This window comes from Canis lupus, chromosome 15 (genome assembly GCF_003254725.2).
Source record: "Canis lupus dingo isolate Sandy chromosome 15, ASM325472v2, whole genome shotgun sequence".
Lineage (NCBI taxonomy): Eukaryota > Metazoa > Chordata > Mammalia > Carnivora > Canidae > Canis > Canis lupus.
This window is the reverse complement of record NC_064257.1, coordinates 46,478,993-46,496,852: the sequence shown is the minus strand read 5'-3', so window position 1 is coordinate 46,496,852 and position 17,860 is coordinate 46,478,993. Positions and strand designations below refer to the sequence as shown.

General features: G+C 37.6%; 1 protein-coding gene across 4 annotated transcripts in view; it reads left to right on the top strand.

Annotated features, from left to right (window-relative positions):
• Positions 1-17,860, top strand: part of NR3C2 (nuclear receptor subfamily 3 group C member 2) — a 330,635-nt gene that overhangs the window by 278,616 nt on the left and 34,159 nt on the right. For all 4 annotated transcript variants that reach the window (XM_049094172.1, XM_049094173.1, XM_035699336.2 and 1 more), the window contains 2 exons: positions 12,015-12,145; positions 17,085-17,242. In XM_049094172.1, coding sequence (XP_048950129.1) covers positions 12,015-12,145; positions 17,085-17,242 — 289 coding nt within the window. The remainder of the gene's footprint in view (positions 1-12,014; positions 12,146-17,084; positions 17,243-17,860) is intronic.

Below are 17,860 nucleotides of genomic sequence, written 5' to 3'. Positions count from 1 at the left end.
AGTAGAAGAGAAGGTTAGGAGCATCAGCTAAACTCCTCAGCACTATTGACTAGCGATTTTCTACAAGTGGATAAAGAAGGTGAGAAGTAATAAGGAATGTGTTCATGTCCATGTGCATGTGGAGTATGTGTTTCAGTGCTGCTGTTTTACGGGAAACAGATGTCACTACAAGTGTAGTGACCTGGTAGTATTATACTTGCTTCATCTAGTCATGAATGATGCAGTTGTTCATAATGTCCTGAACAAAATCTGCTTTGTGACAGATGTTCAGAATAATAAGAAAGGACATGTGGCTAATCTCTAATAAATTAATTGAGTTGAACATCATCTTATTATTTAGGCAGATGATTTATCAGCTTTTAGAATGATTCAAACAAACAAAATAAACTAGCTTTCATCCAAAACTATGGCACCTGAAAATGTTGTCTAGGACCGAGTCCGATTAATGAATGAAATAGTGTCTGTGATAATAGTCTCTAGGGGTTTCGCTGTTTTCTTCTTCCAAAGCAAGATGTTGCAGGTAGAAGTCGGTGACCATGTAAAGTAAACTTGCCTGCTTTCTACTTCCACATCCCCACCTGAACCTGTGCACACACTGGTAAAGGCACCTCTGCAAGGGTCAGCCATGCTCTGCTGTTGCCTTAGAAGCATAACTGTACACCTGGGCTTTATCAGAATAAATGTCCTTTATAACCTGTGTCAGGTCTGTTGCTAGGCTAATGTGACTTTTGCTTCAAGACTATGACTCCATAAATTGCAATCTAATACAAATCTTTTATTGTACTAGGAAAAGTGATTTGCTGTCACCCTTTACCCACACAGTAGTCTAGCCACACTCCTGAATTCAGTGATTACCTTTGCACTCCTGAAATTCAGTAGTTATCAAGTAGGAATCTTACCTTTATATGGCTGCTTTTTTACAAGTGAGGAAACTGTGGTCATTTATTGAAATTAAGCAATGTCTTTAAGTATATACCCAAAAAGTCCCCATTTGAAGTGATAATAGCTCACTGAAGGTTTTCTGTCTCCTATTGAAACATCTGTGGTCTGCATACCATTAAATCTGCAGAAATTTAGTAGTAAAGTCTCCATCCTACAAAAATGAGGCTTTGATTTTTTTTTAAATTCTTTCACCAGAGGATGTTGGTTTTTTGTATCCTTTCTATGTGTAGAGCAATTCAGGTGTTAAGTCTTAACATGGCTTGCATTTTATTAAGTGCTCATGAAGTTCTAAGCATGCTGATGTGTATTTTAACCTTAGTATAGCAGTTAAGATGAAATTTTCACAGTGGATTATGACTTCATGTTTTCTCCCCTCTACCAGAAACATCTGTCCTTATATCCAAGAGAAATTATGCTAACTGTAATAAATATTTAAAAATCTAAGGTATGAAAGAATGTTTCACAAAAAACTATATATAAAATATATGGTTAAAAGAATTTTTTTTCATAACTTCTTAGGACTGTCAGTGGCACATTATGGCTGCCAGGTAGTCAAGCTCCTTCTACATTTTTAAATTATCAGATAGCATTTTGATATGTGTAACATCTTCTAAAGTCAGTGGCAACTGTGATGCTTAGGTTCAAAGGCACTTCTACAAAAACACATCCCTTTTGGAACATCAATTAAGGTGACAAAACACTGAATTAGCGTTTAACTCTTACTAAAGCTGACCATGTAAAATTAACAGGGAATTGAGGAATGTCATAGAGACCATTGGGATACAACCCTCTGGTATGGTAGTCCAGTAAAGCAACCACAAACGTTGTCCAGCAATTCCTAGACCAAAGTGGCTGAGTTCTGCTCTGGCTATAAAAAAAGGATGTAAATGCTATAACAAAATCAAAACTATAGCTAGCATAATGGCCCAACTACAGAGAGATTTTGCTTGTCAGATAAGGAAAAATCTGGTAAGATTATGAGAAAAAATGTATACCATACACTGGAATAATTTGAATGTTCACACTGAGGTCATTTTTATTCTAAATAAGGTTTAGGAAAAAAAAACTGTTTCTGCATATTATTTTTTAGAAAAATAACAAGCCTAAGACAGGGACCATCTGTTATACTACTGACCACTTAACAAGATGTTACATTTATTCGGACATAATGATGTGGTTTGCAGCATCAGAGGTAAGGTTTGGTCTTGGAGATCAGCTGTGATTGCGTGTGCACCATACCACTCAAGTTATTTTCTCTGTTGTAAGATTGATACTACTGCTGTATGCATTCCAACAATGTAATACACATGCACATTCCTAGGGTGATTTATGAAAGTAGTGGCATGTTAGCAAATGTGTTTTTGAAGGGTCTTCCTCAGATGACAGGGACTTCAAGGATTCCAGCCCTGAATGAGTTTTGCTGTGTTTTGTTTATATGTTCTTTTATTATTACTATTTGAAGATTGTATTTTAAAGTAATCTCTACAACCAATGTGGGACTTAAACTCACAACCCCGAAATCAAAAATCACATGCTCCACCAACTCAACCATCCAGGTGCCTCTCTCTATAAATATATATTTTTTCAGAGCAACTCAGCGTCTTTGAAATCCACTGGATTTACCCGTTCTCAGTGGCTACCAGATATTTATTTAGTACTAGTCTAATTTGGGACCTCTGCACACAAAAAAATCAACCACAGATGATTCTCCAGAAGGCGGACACAGACCTTCAAAGTATGGGAGTTGCCTATTGTTTAATCCATGAGTTAATGAGAAATGTTTCAAAAGTTTATTTTTGTAGTTCTTCCTAAGTAAAGTGATGTCTTCCACTTCTAAAAGGTGTGTAGGTGACCAAGGTACAGTTTAGTGCAATATGGCTAAAATATCCTCAGTTGAAAAAAAAATGTCACGGTACCTTTCATGGGCTTCCATAAGTGGAAGAGCCAGGAACCTTTTGTGCTTTGGCATTTATAAAATCAGCCAATGTGAAAGGATTATGTTTCTTAAATGTGAATTCTTAGAGAAAAGAGTGATAAAGGTAGTTCTATTTTCCCTTCTCCTTTAGGGTACCAGAACTACAACAGACAAGCCTTTGAGGAAGTGTTTCTGACTGCCTTTTTGAAATTATAGTTATTAAAGAATTTTTACTCTTCCTGCTTTTAAAAGGCATTTAGCACAGCCTGCAGTAAAAGTACATACAGTGAAGACTAAAAATGCATCAAGACACAAAAAGGCAAAAAGCTAGTAGTAAAAACAGAAAAGAAATAGTTTATATATTATAAAAGAAGAAGAATGAATAGAAAGCCTGAACTCTTAAGAGAAGTTACTTAATTAAACATAAATCCTAGTCTCCTAATCTCTATCAAAGTATAGCAGGTATGATCATGAGTTACAGAGATTCTTCTTTATTTCTAATTAATTTATTTTTCAATTGTGATAAAATACCCATAACATAAAATTTACCAACTTGACCATTTTTAACCATGCAGTTCAATAATGCTAAGTGCATTCACAGTGTTATGTAGATAAGTGCTCATTCCTCCCCTTCCCCAGCCCCCAGGGGTAGCAGCTCTACTTTCTGTCAGCAGGAATTGAGGACCACGCACCTCAGAGAAGTGGAATCATGTAATATTTGGCTTTTTGTGACTGGTTTATTTACTTGACAGACTATCATCAAGGTTCATATGATACTAATACCAATACTTAGAGCTCTTGAGTTCGGCAGCTACCCATAGTTGGAATGTTTTATTGTTTGGGCTTATCGAATATTTACTTCTAACAGAATAGAACATAAATATTCCTGGATTGCATTTAGTTTGGGTAATTTCCCAAATCAGCTGCTTCGAGATGAACCTCCAGATAACTGAATGATTAAGCTTTTCAAATACTTTTTAGTAGTGTCTTGGTAAGCTAGTATTTGAATGCCAAAACAGAAGTGTTCCTTCTGACAGCCATTGACTCATAGGTTCAAAGGACTGTCCTCCAAATGTAAAGTAGGGCAACACTGTTAATGTAATAAAGGCAAGATGACATGGGCCTTACAGATACAAAAGTTGTTCAGCTATTTAGATAAATTAAAAGCAAGCAGTTAGTATACAAGTCATTTAAATTGTGAACCTCCTAAAGCTCTTGGATGGCTCAGTCAAATATTTTCATTTCTTGATTTCGGCTCCGGTCATGATCTCAGGCTTGTGAGATGGAGCCCCACATTCAGCAGGGAATCTACTTGAGATTCTCTTTCCCTCTGCCTCTTCCCCTTCCCCTGTGCATGTGCGTTCTATCTCTCTCTCTCTAATAAATAAAATCTTTTTAAAAAAAGTAGAAATTAAACTGAACATCCTTCCTACTCTGATTATGAAGGGGCTTTTTCTAATTCCCACAGTTGTCATGAAAGTGAATTCCATTTTCAACCCCAAATTCTCTCAAAAGCCAGGAAAAATATATTTTCCAACTCTTCAATTATTCACTTTTGTTCCAAGTTAATCAGGCCTGGAGACATTAGATTATTTTAATATTTTAAAACTATTTCCAAATGACCATATGATTGTAGTTTAGTATAATAGGTGTTCTAAGAGAGAAACAGATGAAGTTTTATAGCTATGAATAAAATTTGTTTCTTAGTGTGGAAAAATGACAAGTTTACAAAACTATTGAAACATTTATTTTTTTCTTTAAAAAAAAAATTTAGAACTATCATTCTTGTAGATTTTATCCCAAGGCCTTTGGAATTAGAACTGGGTCTCTATGCCCATTTTGATTGTTGCACTTATCCAAAAATAGAGTTCATTCTGTTCTTGCAAACGAGATGTTTACAAATGGATGACATGTGCCCACTGTTCAGAAGGCCATCAGTTCTTCAGGTCTGCTGTTCACTTTAATAGAGGGGGTATTTCCTACTTCAGTAATCTCCTACTGCCTTTATATTAGTTTAGCATTCAAGGATGACTTCTGCATTTACTTTTTTTTTTTAGAAGCATTATACAAATTTCGTCTTTTTCCCTAAAATTGTTCATGTATTTTTACATTATTCTACTGATTTTACATTATTCTACTGAAAATGAGGTAAGAATTATAAAATGAATAAAAGCATGTAGCAAAGAGTATTTCTGTGAAGTAATATTACAAAATTAATACCAGTATCATGCCAAAAAGATTGTCCTTGTTTCAACTTCTATGGATGTACATTTCCGTGCATTTAATCCAATTGTGCAAAAATGATGTGATGTAAAATGTGTTTTTAAGATGGCCTATTTTCTTGAGAACTCAAGCTATATTAAGTATCCAGTATTCTTCATTTGGGGAACTCACTTTCCTGCAGTAGAAACAAGAGTAGAACTTGAAAACATAAAATCTTACCACGTAATGGGGAGCAAAGGATAAACAAATGAGTGAATATAATAACAAAACATATGAGATACCAAACATCTCTTCATAGTTGTAAAGAGATACTCTGGAGAAAACAGGTAGAAAGTGCTGGGCCACTGGCAGGCATGGAGAGAGGAAACAGCATGAGGTACAAAGTGGAGAACCTGAGGTCTGCTCCCAGCTGAAGGAAATGCACCCTCATTTCCTTACTGTGACCATGAGGATAATACTTCACAAAGCATTTTTATTAGCAAGACTAAATTTAGCGTTGGTGGATGGTAGGCATCCCGTAAGTGATAACTCTGAAGACCATGGAGGTTACTCAGGTAATAATACCTCAAGAAAGAGGTCAAGAGATGCTGTTCATACTGAAGGGGTAAAACATGCTTCCTTTGGGCGTGTTGTCACACACTATCATGCTCATTTGTCTTCAAGTAGAATCTGAGGTCTCTTCTTTAAGTCACCTTTTAATCTGTGTGTGGATGTTTTGTCAACACATCTGAGAACAGAAACACTTTGACACAGAGATGCTTAGTCCTTATTTATGTTCTACTCCAGGCAAGTTCCTTCCACTGAAAATCCATGCTGTCTCTGGTTTTTCTCCTGCCTTATCAGCTGACGTATAGAAATAATAGTGATAATATAATACTGTTTTCCTACAAGTCATCTTCAGAATTTGATTATTCCTTGCTTTGTTTTAACCAAAATGATTAATGGTCTCACAAGAAGTATTTTACCCAAAGTAAATACCAAGTATTTAACCCAAAAAGATAATAGTACTTTATAATTTAAGATTTCTATAGAATTGGTTCCTACATTTCTGCAAGGTTGGAATTATTATTAGTATACCACTTTTACATGCAGGAAGTCTGGGTCTCAGAAGCAGCACGATCAACAGACTCACAAAGCCAGCACCCTGTGCATCTCCAGACCGTGCTGGGGTGAAGCCAAGTGTGCATATGCTGCTCCAGCACCAAGTGATCTAAGGAATCAAAGGCATAGGAGTCCACTTTTTAACTTGTCTAGTGTGAAATGCATGTTGTGATATATGCCACGATATACTCTGATTTGTAATCTGCCCCACCCCACTTTACAACCTAAATCTCTCCTTTTTTTGATAAGTTTTGAAGAAATTAACAAATGCCATATCTATTTTATTAGACATTTGATCTTACATAACTTTACAATATTCTCTTGCTCTAATCATTATCATCATCATATGCAAACCTTCATTTTGTTGTCTTCACTTTTTTCTTCTCATTCATTCATGAAATATTTATTGAGCAAAGATTGACACATGATTCTTGGCTATCATATTCTATTTGACCATTCAAAAAAGTTACCCAGACATGGATCCTATCCTTAAGAAGTGTATAGTTAGCAATCAGAGAGGTAAAAATGAACTGAGCCCTTTTTTCCCCTCTAAGCACATAGAAATTCTGCATTTAAAAAAGAAAGGCTTAAATATATAGGGAAGCCTAAAAGGAGGGAAAAAAAAAAACGAAAAACAAAAAAATAAATAAATAAAATAAAAAAACAGGTGCAAGAAGAGGGAATTCACAGCCAGAGTGGTTTAACTTGGAGCTAAAGCTATATAGTTGGCCCATTGACTAGTGAATGTAGGTAAATACCTTAGGGATGGATATTAGAACACAAATGGCAACAAGAGATAAGAACCAAGAACGTAACTCCAGCAAGGCTGGGCCTGAAATGGAGCCTCTTGCATAAAACCATGGCTCTGCAATGATTTCATTTTCTCCTAACACGGACAGTAAAACTCAACGTGCCAGCCAGCCCAGGGACATGACAGGGAAGCTGAAAGAAATAAGAAACAAGCCTATATCACATCAAATGTGGAGTCTAAATTTAAACTACACAAGTCTTGCAAAAAGCATTTAAGCTTAGAAATTAGCATAAAAACTGGTCCGAAACAAGTGAAGTGCTTATACCCCTGACAGTTATGAATGCTGAAACTTCCTATAGAGTCCCTTCCATAGGGCAGTGCCCCTGGGACTCAGCCAGGCCAAACAGTACATGTTAGGCATGCAGATTAGCATCCCAAAAAGTTAAACAAACAAAAGAATCTGAAAGAAACTTGGAAATAAACATGTTAAAAGTACTTAGAGATATAATAAGTAAAGACATAATTTAGAAAACAAAGATACAATAGCTAGAAAGTAAGGAATACCTTATGGAAAATAAGAGGTATCTGAGAATAAAACTAAATAGAGTATTTCTAGGCACCTAGACATGAAAAATATTGTCATTAAAACACTGTAGACATTAAACATATTAGACACAGAAATATATATATATATATATATATATAGTTAGAGATCTGAGAAAATCACCTAGAATATAGTCCAGAGAGATAAATGATAGAACTTTGAAAGGAAGGTTGATGTGAAAGACCTAGCAAGAAGGTACAATGTGCTGCTGACAGGAGTTCAAAAAGAAAGAATAACAGGGATGGGATGGGGGTGATACTTGAAGAAACAATGTGTAAGGACATTTCAGAACCGAACAAATACCTGTGCCTTCAAATCAAATAGGGATATTAGGTCCTGAGCAGGAGAAAAAGATTATTCTGCACTCAGGTACTTCAGAATGAAACTGCAGACATCAAATAAACAGGGAATTTGGGGTAAGCTACCGAAGAGAAAACTGCGGGTTACCTGTAAAAGAATGACAACTAGACTAACAAGAACTTTTCCATAAGCAGCTATGAAGGCCCACTGTACTGGAACAGTCTCTTCAAAGTACTGAAGGCAATTATCTATCAAGCTGCAAATCGATAACTTTGTAAAGAATGAAGGTAAAAAGATTTTCAGACAAATCAAGACTGAAAGACTTGAGCTTTCAATGACTGACCACTGTTGAAAGAATTATGTAAACATATTCTTTAATATGTAAGACATCGAACCCAGAAGTATGGAGTAAAATACAAGAAACAATGGGGACTGAAGAAACACATGGATACTGTGACAGATGAGATGTATGGGTATGAAGAGAGAAGGGCTGATTTCAGGGAAGATGTGAAAACAGATATTTAAATTCTAAAGAGTTCTAACAAGGAGAACTAGAAGCAGTAGACCAAAGACATTCTATTTTTTTGTTTGCTTGTTTCTCATGGAAAAGCTTTTGATTAACTTTTGACTTTTAAATATGCAAATTTACAACTTGATAATTATTTAAAGAGTAAAAATGTAATCCAGAACTGGAGCAAAGAAGGGGATTTTTTAAAAGCTGAATTAAGCCAGTAAAAGGAAGGAAGCTGGAAAGAAAGAAAAGGAAGGAAGGAAGGAAAGGAAGGAAGGAAGGAAGGAAGGAAGGAAGGAAGGAAGGAAGGAAAGGAAGAAGAAGAAGAAAGAAGAAAGAAAGAAAGAAAGAAAGAAAGAAGAAAGAAAGAAAGAGAAAAGAAAGAAAGAAAGAAAGTTAAAATGGTAGAAAAATTCATTACCCTCAGTAATCATGATCAAGGAAAACAGATTAAACAGTTTTTAAAATACACAGACTCCTATTTTTTAAATCCAATTTTTTGCTGCTTATAAGAGATGTGTGAAATATAATTATTTGGGAAATTTGAAAATAAAGGATTTTTTTAAAAAAAGGCATACCAGGCAAATTCTAAGGAAAGAGCAGAAGAAAGTAAGACAGGAAGGAAGAAAGGAAGAAAAAATTAATATCAGACAAAATTTTGAAGGCAAAAAAATACTAGGATTAAAGATGGTGTTAACTTAGTGATGGAAGGCTTACAGTAAATTGGTTGTAAAGATATGAAGAGACAAATCACCAAAGAAGAAACCCAAATGGTCCTAAAACATTTGAAAAATGTTCAGCCTACTGGTGTGAATGGAAATGCAAATAAAAGCACCAGTGGAGCTATCCTTTCAACCCCCATCAGCTGGCAACAAATTTTAAATTGGATAATGACAAGTACTGGTAGGGGTGTGGAATAAAAAGGAAATTCTTATTTCTTACTGGTTGGAATGAAAGCAGCAGATGTGCACTGATCGGTGACTCAGCAATTCCGCTCTCATTCTGTATCCTAGATTAATGCACTAGGATGTTCCTTGGGCATCATTCGTAATAACGATAAGAGAAAACAATCCAAGTGGCCATCGGTAGTGGGATGGATAAGTAGGTGGTGATATATTCAAACAAATGAAACTTGCATCAGTGAAAATGAATTAATTTACAGTTACTTGTACTAAAATGGTTACATCTCAGAATTACAACATTGAATAAAAGTAAATTGCAGGAGGATGTGCATATCTTATTTTAAATTTACATAAAGCAGGTACTATATGCTGGTTTTATAGATACATAGATGTGGTAGTAAAATACATACACCTGAGAGGAAATGGTAGTTTCCCCAAAGTGGGCGGTTCCCTTCTTGAATGAAGATGGATGGGAACCGGGAGGAAGAGAGAGCAGAGCGTATCTCTGCCATGTTTAATTTTTGAAGATCTGAAATAAATATAACAAAAATACTAGGCATTTATTTACATTTCAGATGCAGACACTCCTGCTATTATTCTGTGTGTATATGTGTTTAAAACATTTACATAATTAAAAGTATCTTCTCAGTTATGGAAGACAAAAGACATACAATAATAATGCAGAGAAAATGTTCCGTGTTCTGTTAATGGGCTTTATACAGGTGGCTTTCAGAGCTGAGATGAAAGGGATTTCTGACAATGAGGGGAACCCGAAAATGCATCCTGAGAGAGGCCCAGTACTGCTGTCCTACAGACTCCCACCTGCTATCAGTCACCCTTGGAAATATATCAACCGTCATGACTTCTTTTTCTGTTTCTTTGGCCTTTATCAAGTCCAAAGTCCATTTCACTTACTAAATTCTGGCCATCATAAAGCAGTAGTTACCCAAGACCTCCCAAAAGATTTATTACTTTGAGAAAGAAAATCTTAAAAACTGACTGATGTTTTGCTTACTTCTCATGGAAAGAGACGATGACTTCTGTTATATAATGTAGTTTTTATGGAAACATTTGGGGGCACCTGGGTGGCTCAATCGGTTGAGCGTCTGAATCTTGGTTTTGGCACAGGTCATGAGCTCATGGGTTGTGGGATCGAGCCCTGGGTTGGGCTTTGTGCTCAGTGGGGGGGTCTGCTGGAAGATTCTCTCCCTCTGACCCCTATCCCCCACTAATATGCATGCTCGTTTGCACTCTCTCTCTCTCTCAAATAAATAAATCTTTAAAAACAAAAGAAAAAGAAACCAAATTTGGATTTGGTGGGAGGAAAGGATTAGTTGATTGTCCAAGTGGAAACATGCTTATATTGCCCCAAACTCCTGACAGTGGAAATGTTGGGGTTCAAAGCTGAGAGCCAAGAAGGAATCCTTGAGACATCTTCAGTACAAAAAGGTGGTTTTATTAAAGCATAGGGACAGGATCTGTGGGCAGAAAGAGTTGCACCGTGGTCATGAGGAGTGGCCCGTTACATACTTTCAAGTTGGGAGGGGGTTAGGCATAGCATAAGTCTCTAAGGAATTTTGGAGGGGAGGTTTCCAGAACCTTGAGGGGGCTAACTATTGTTGGGAAAATGTCATTTATTACCGTCTAGTAAAACCTTCATTGTGAGATCCTTCAGATGTATATCAGTGGGCCATGTGCTTGGGGGATGATTGCCAACATGTATCTTGGGGTGGGTAGAGATAAAGGAAGTTTCCAAAGGAATTTTTTATATTAAAATAGACTTACAGGATCCTGGGGCTTCAGGATAATGTTAAGCTAAGATTGCCTTTTGCCCTTAACAAAGTATTAACATCGAGGCAGTTGACTCCCTAGAGGAATGTCACTTTGCCTGTTTCAAGGACTTGTCAGTGGGCTGTAGGTAATAAGGAAATTTAATTTTTTCTTTTGCCTTTGTTTCCCACACTGCTTTTTCCCTTTATCAGAAATATTCTATTCAAGGTTCTCCAATTGCAAAATTTTGTTCAATTTCCTTTTTAAATGTGCTGCTGCAAATAGTTGTTCATGTTTTATGACCTCTCTAAGGGGGGTCCCTATGGAAATAAAAGTGGCATCACTATCCTGTGTTCACAGCATCTAGTACAGTTTGTCAGAATACTAAGGGCTTGGGGACACCTGGGATGGCTCAGTGGTTGAGTGTCTGCCTTTGGCTCTGGGCGTGATCCCGGGGTTCCAGGATCGAGTCCCACATTAGGCTTCCCACAAGGAGCCTGCTTCTCCCTCTGCCTGTGTCTCTGCCTCTCTCTCTCTCTCTCTGTTTCTCATGAATAAGTAAATAAAATCTTAGAAAAAAAAAGAATAGTAAAGGCTTGGTATCTCTAGCGGAAAAGGAATAGACGTTTGCGGGCTTCCCCCACATCATGGCAGCCTCTCTGCTCCGTGAATGATCTCACTATATAACACAACAAGATCAGACATCATTACTCTTGACATAAAATGAAATAATGGCACCCTTTGAAAAAGTTTGGTTTCTGTGCTTCTGACACAGTGTTGCAGGGTACTAGGAAATAGCATGGCAGTGTTGGTCTAGAAGCAATTTACCAGTCAGTGTAAAAGGCATTTAATTTGTCTTTGGATACCTATTTGCTCCATGTTGAAGCAAAAGGGAAACTCTGACTCAGATCCCTTATTAAGGTGCCTTGGGCCACCAGTCTGGGTTTGATAATGAGCCCTGTATTCTCAGATTTTTTTTTTCATTTCCTTTGCAGAGAGAAGATGCATCAGTCTGCCATGTATGAACTATGCCAGGGGATGCACCAAATCAGCCTTCAGTTCGTTCGACTGCAGCTCACCTTTGAAGAGTACACTATAATGAAAGTTCTGCTGCTGCTAAGCACAAGTAAGATGATGTCCACTTGGGTACTTTTTATTGTCAGATAATCTTACCTCTTAGGAGATTAGCCTATTTACAGTGTTGGGTTGTTGGTATAAAAAAAAATTGAGGAGATAGGATGCTTGGGTGGCTCAGGGTATGATCCTAGTAGCTCACTAGTTTCAATTCTGGGATCGAGTCTCACATCGGGCTTCCTGCAGGGAGCCTGCTTCTCCCTCTGCCTATGTCTCTGCCTCTCTCTCTCTATGTCTCTCATGAGTAAATAAATAAAATCTTTTAAAAAAAATTCAGGAGATGGGAGAGAGGCTTTGGTCTTTGGTGAACTAAGTTACTTGGAGAACATGAGGCTTTGGGCAAAGAAAGGGCATATTCCTTTATTTCTTCATCCATCTGACCACTAAATATTTGTTAAGCATCTTATACATACGGTAGGATTAGGCAATTCATCTACTACAAGGGTGAATGAGGTGCAGGTTCTGCCCTCATGGAGTTTCACTATAAGATAAATTCAAAGATACTTTTAATATGTTGTTGAAAGGGATTATCCAGTCATGATAGAAGATAAAGAGTGTCCTGGTGGCTCAAAAAAGGGAAGAGCATGTTTGGTTCTGGGAGTCAGGAAGGGATTCACAGTGAAGCTGAATCTTGGGGGAGCTTTGCAAGGGTTATAGATGGGATATGAGGTCTGAGATGGCATTCCTATCAAGGGACGCGGCGATGTGAGGGAGTGCGGGAAAGCATATCCAGACATTAGAATTTGTTTCTGGGAGAAGTGTTTTGCCCTTTAATTTTTTTTTCTTATGTATGTATTCATTTAATTTTTCAAGGTGCACAAGGTGATGTTGGGTTGGAGAGGAGTGGGGAATAAGGTTGGGATGGAGGTTGGGTGGGCCAGGATATTCAATGTCTGTTAAAACACTTGACCTTCACTGGGTGGGCAGAGGATTGCAGCACGGCAGGCTTTGAGCAGTGGGGTGACATGACCGAAGCTGTGTTTTGTGCCTCTATGAAAATGTACCTGGTAGTAGACTGGATTATATGGGAAAGAGAGGGAGAGGCAGAGAGGCAAAGATGGAGAATTTAGCTGGATTAGAAGCCCAGAGAACTGCTATGAGGCTTTTGAAATAATGGCCATAATGATGGTGGTCAGTGGTATGATGGACAGGAACAAATGCATTCAAGGAACATGCCAAGACTGGCAACTGATGAGAAAACGGGTTGGGGTCAGAGGTAATAGGTTTTTGAGCACAGAGAAATGACTAGGATGGCAGTGTTACCATTAAAAGGAATATGTTAATGTTGCGACTTGGAGAAGATTTGGTGGGAGTTTTACAGAATGAGTTCCATTTTAGATGGGTTAATTTTCAGATGCATCCTGATAGGCCAGAAGATGGGGAGAATTTGGGACTGGCACTCAGAAGACAGATCTGAGTATTGAGAAATAATCATGAAATTATGCCTATGGCAAACTGTCATCAAAACTAAAATGGTGAGTGGGGTTGCCAGGGCACAGAAAGACAAGGAACGGTCCAGTCGAGTACATGAGTGGAGGATGGCAGGGCTGAAGAGGCAGAGATGGGACTCCAGAGAGGCAGGGAAACTGGGAGCCAAGGGCTGTTTTCCAAAAGGGGCATGACCAACAGCAGAGCTTCCCGAGGAAAAGTTGAGAGCGCAGAAAGAAGCCTACTAGAGTGGCCTGTGTGAGTTCGAACTCGGACCCTTCCCGCCAGCGTGGTCCCGGCTCCCCCCGCAGGAGGCCAGCAGGGGGCAGCGGGCAGCCTGGGCCAGGTGCGGCCCACTCGCAGCTGTGTTTTGTTTGGCCAGCACAGGTATTTTAGGTTGCTTTTGGCCTTTTGTCTTGTTTTATTTTCATTGACTTCGACTGCCCAAGGCAGGGCATGTTCTCTCCAGTTTGCCACAGGCCCTGCCATTCCTCACTAATCACACTCAGCCGAGGTCCGAGGTCCGGTAGGGTTGTGTTCGCAGCCCCTCATCTACAGGCCCGGAGCCAGGCTCTTTCTCCCTACTCAGCTCTTCCTCAGGGTCTCTGATGCTCCTGATTTGTCCTTTGTGGAATATAACCTTGGAAATAGAATCTTTAAATTCGGTGACAGTGATTTTATTCCCCTGTCCAAGCTATGTCATTACCCATCACTGCCTTGAAAAATGTGTAAAGTATAGATCTAGACGTAGATAGATCAGATGGGTGATAGAATTGAAATGAAAAATGCGTGTGATACTGATTCTCTATACATTTTGACTACTCAATCTTAATTGGTGTCTTATCCTTTTATGCCATTTAATCAGCCTGTAATCAATCCTGATACCGTTTTGAAGCTACCCGATTTAATTTATTAGCTTCCAAATAGCTCGGTATTTTCAATTCTGATTTTTGTAAATGCAGGAAAAGCAAAATAAAAAGGCAGGAAAACATAAGAATTGTATGAGTTATAGAGCTGCAGGCTTTAGTAAGCTTATTTTGCTGATCTATGAGAGAATGTGTTAAGATTTTTCTTTAGGATGTTAAATGGCACATCTGATTCCAGTGTATCAAGAAAGTTTTTAGCAATGACACTGAGAGAATCTCATGTTCTTAATGCTTATGGAGGAAAACAGACAAACCTCTACCCTAGTTGTCTCTTTGCTCTTCTCCAGCCGATAGATTTTGGATAGTTTCCAGCAGCCCTGCTGCATTTAATAAGTAAATTCAGAAAATCTGGGCAAACCTCCAGAATTTGAGGTTTTGCTTAAATTCTCTTTATTTGTGGGTTTGTTTCAACTTCTAAAAAATCTGGCTTGGAAATTGGTATAATATATTTTCAGTTACAGCAATAATATATAAGTAATATTTGACACAAATTGTTTGTAATCTTGAGAATTTCTGATACAGAACTATCCATATGAAGATCTTTGATTATTCTTAGTAGATATATCAAATAGTAGTGAACTATAGTAGTGAAATTTATTCACCCCAGTCTAATTTTAGGTAATTTTTTAATGTATAGGATGATATCCCTAAATATCCATATTGAAAACCAAAAGATGTACTCCATGATATTTTATAACTTAACAGAAATAAATATTAACCTGTGTGTAGACACTATTTGCAAAGTATTTGCAAACTTGCAGTTTCTTTCAGAAAGTTTTAAGTTAACATTAAAATCTTGGTAGAAGGTAGAGCTATAGTTTTACTATTAACATCCTGGTTATTACCATCCTTCATATTTTTTATACTTTAAAAACATGGCTTTATTTTTAAAGAAAACAAACTATTTGTTATATAATGGATGGCATTTAACTTTTAATGTGAATGTCAAATATTTGAAACCACAGCTAATATTGTGGCAGCCTCAGGAATGCGTGCAGTTGCTATTAGGGGTTTATTTTTTCCCCACAGAAATAGACTTAGATAAACCACAAATCAAAAGCCTCAACAATTAAATTCAAGGAGACTATTACCATAATATGTGAATTTAATTTGTAATATAGTCCTTAGATAATCCATATTTTTATACAAGACAACAGGGTTTAATTTGGAAACAGTGGTATTCTCAGCTTCCAGGATTCTCATAATAGTCAAAAATGTACTTAGCCATTCTAAAAGGCTGACAACCCAAGTAAATTATTATCTATCCCACCTATGACAAATTAGCAACATGCTGTATAATTAAGAAGTGAAAGTAAAAGCAGTTTCAAACTCTGAACATTAATTTCACAAGATGAATTTTCTTGAGGTCTTCATCTCCTAAAAATAAAGTTCTTAAGTGATTTTATTTTTCAAAGTTAAAGCATGCACATAACTATCACATAACTATTTATTAGCTCTAGTAGATAAAAGCAAACATGTAAGGTAGATTTTCTGAGGGGATACCTTAGTTTACACTCTGCCCTATACTTCTTTCCAGAACGATTCCCAGCACAGGAGCACCTTCTGTCCATAACTGCTTTCACATGTATCCTGGGAAAAAGCATCTCCTTTCAGCAGGTCACAGAAACACTTGATATGTTTCCAAGCTCTAAATTCCAAAATACTGTTTCTAAGTGAGACTTTTTCTTATTTAAAATTAAAAGCCAACCACTACATAAAAGAAAACATGATCCTTGATTTTTTACTTTCTCAAAGAAAAGGAGGAACATGGTTTATTCTCTTTGAAAGTTATAGATTTTGCCTTACATGCACAGCCACTGTGATGTTACTCCTTTGCACACACAAACCAGTGTGCACACCCACCCCTTGGTCTCCTGGGAGGCCACATGACAGCAACCCCACTGATCATGTGATCCGGGCCCAAAGAAAATGCAAAGTGCTTCTCAGCATGCCTTCCTTCCCCCCTGGTAGATGGCCAGTCTCCCCAAGTGTCTTTGATATCTGACTTTGAATATAGAGATGTCGCTTGCTAATTCTAGCCCCAGTTTAGATCATCTGTGGCTCTTCTAGTTGTCCTGGAAAATCAAAGTATATTTTCTTACCTCTGAAGTATTGGCAAGTTAGGATCATAAAACACTTCAATGGCAGGCCACAAGGCATTGTAGCATTGTGACTGAGAGACAGGCTTTGGAAATAGACCTAGGTTTCTACCCCCTTCTCTGCCACACATTTATTGTGTCTTTGGGCAGGATTAAACCTCCAGTCTTCACTTTTGTCATCTGTAAAATGAGGATACCATAACGATTATGTCATAAAACTGAGGTAAAGATCAAGTTACTATATGCAAGGTTAATATACACCCAATAAATAGCAGTTATTGTTCTTTTGTATATGGATGGGCACAAGAATTTACCAATAGATAACTGCCATATTTGTTCACAAATGTAACTAATTGAGATTCAGTATCAATCTAAAAGTGTGAGCCTAAAAACCTCAAAATATTCTACACCATTTAACTGCTGCAATGCTGCTGTTTTCCATTCTGGGGACTTACATGTCTGTATTCCTTAAACACAGTTCCAAAGGACGGCCTCAAAAGCCAGGCTGCATTTGAAGAAATGAGGACAAATTACATCAAAGAACTGAGGAAGATGGTAACTAAGTGTCCCAGCAACTCTGGGCAGAGCTGGCAAAGGTTCTACCAACTGACCAAGCTTCTGGACTCCATGCATGATGTAAGTAGAGCCTTCATGCCTGTTAAATGAAGGATCAACAGTCACACCGTATTGACCCAACAAAACTGGAGAGGTGAGAGAGAGTTCTAAGGGATTCAAGAAAAATAGGGACAGATTATCCAGTAGGAGGCAGCAAGACTTGAGAATTGATTAGGAAGGAGATTTTCTTCAGATCACCTCATGTGGAGTAAAGGGTGTGACTCTCTTCCATTCTGAGCAGGATGAGAGGTGCCGGGTACCATAATGGCTAAACCCCAGGGTCCTGGGCCAGGGAAGGCCCTCATATTTGCTACAGGTGTCAGATCAAGTTTCACATTTCTGCTTACAATTTAGGAGATGTTTGGTTACTAAAAATGTTTGCTTTAACATTGCATAAATAGTGTTCATCTTCTACAACTGTTAATCTAATAACACAATCTTTCCAAAATATTATTAGTGGTCCAGGGCCAACTTGGATCATCTCAGTCTTTGCCAAATTTTGAATCCTATATTCATTCTTCACAGGAGACACCTTTCTTGCCTTCTGTAAATATAGAAAGTAAATTTTGAGCTTGTTTCTAAATTAATCAATTTTAGATGTAGTCTAGGTGTTTGTTAGTTTCTACAAAATATTGATTT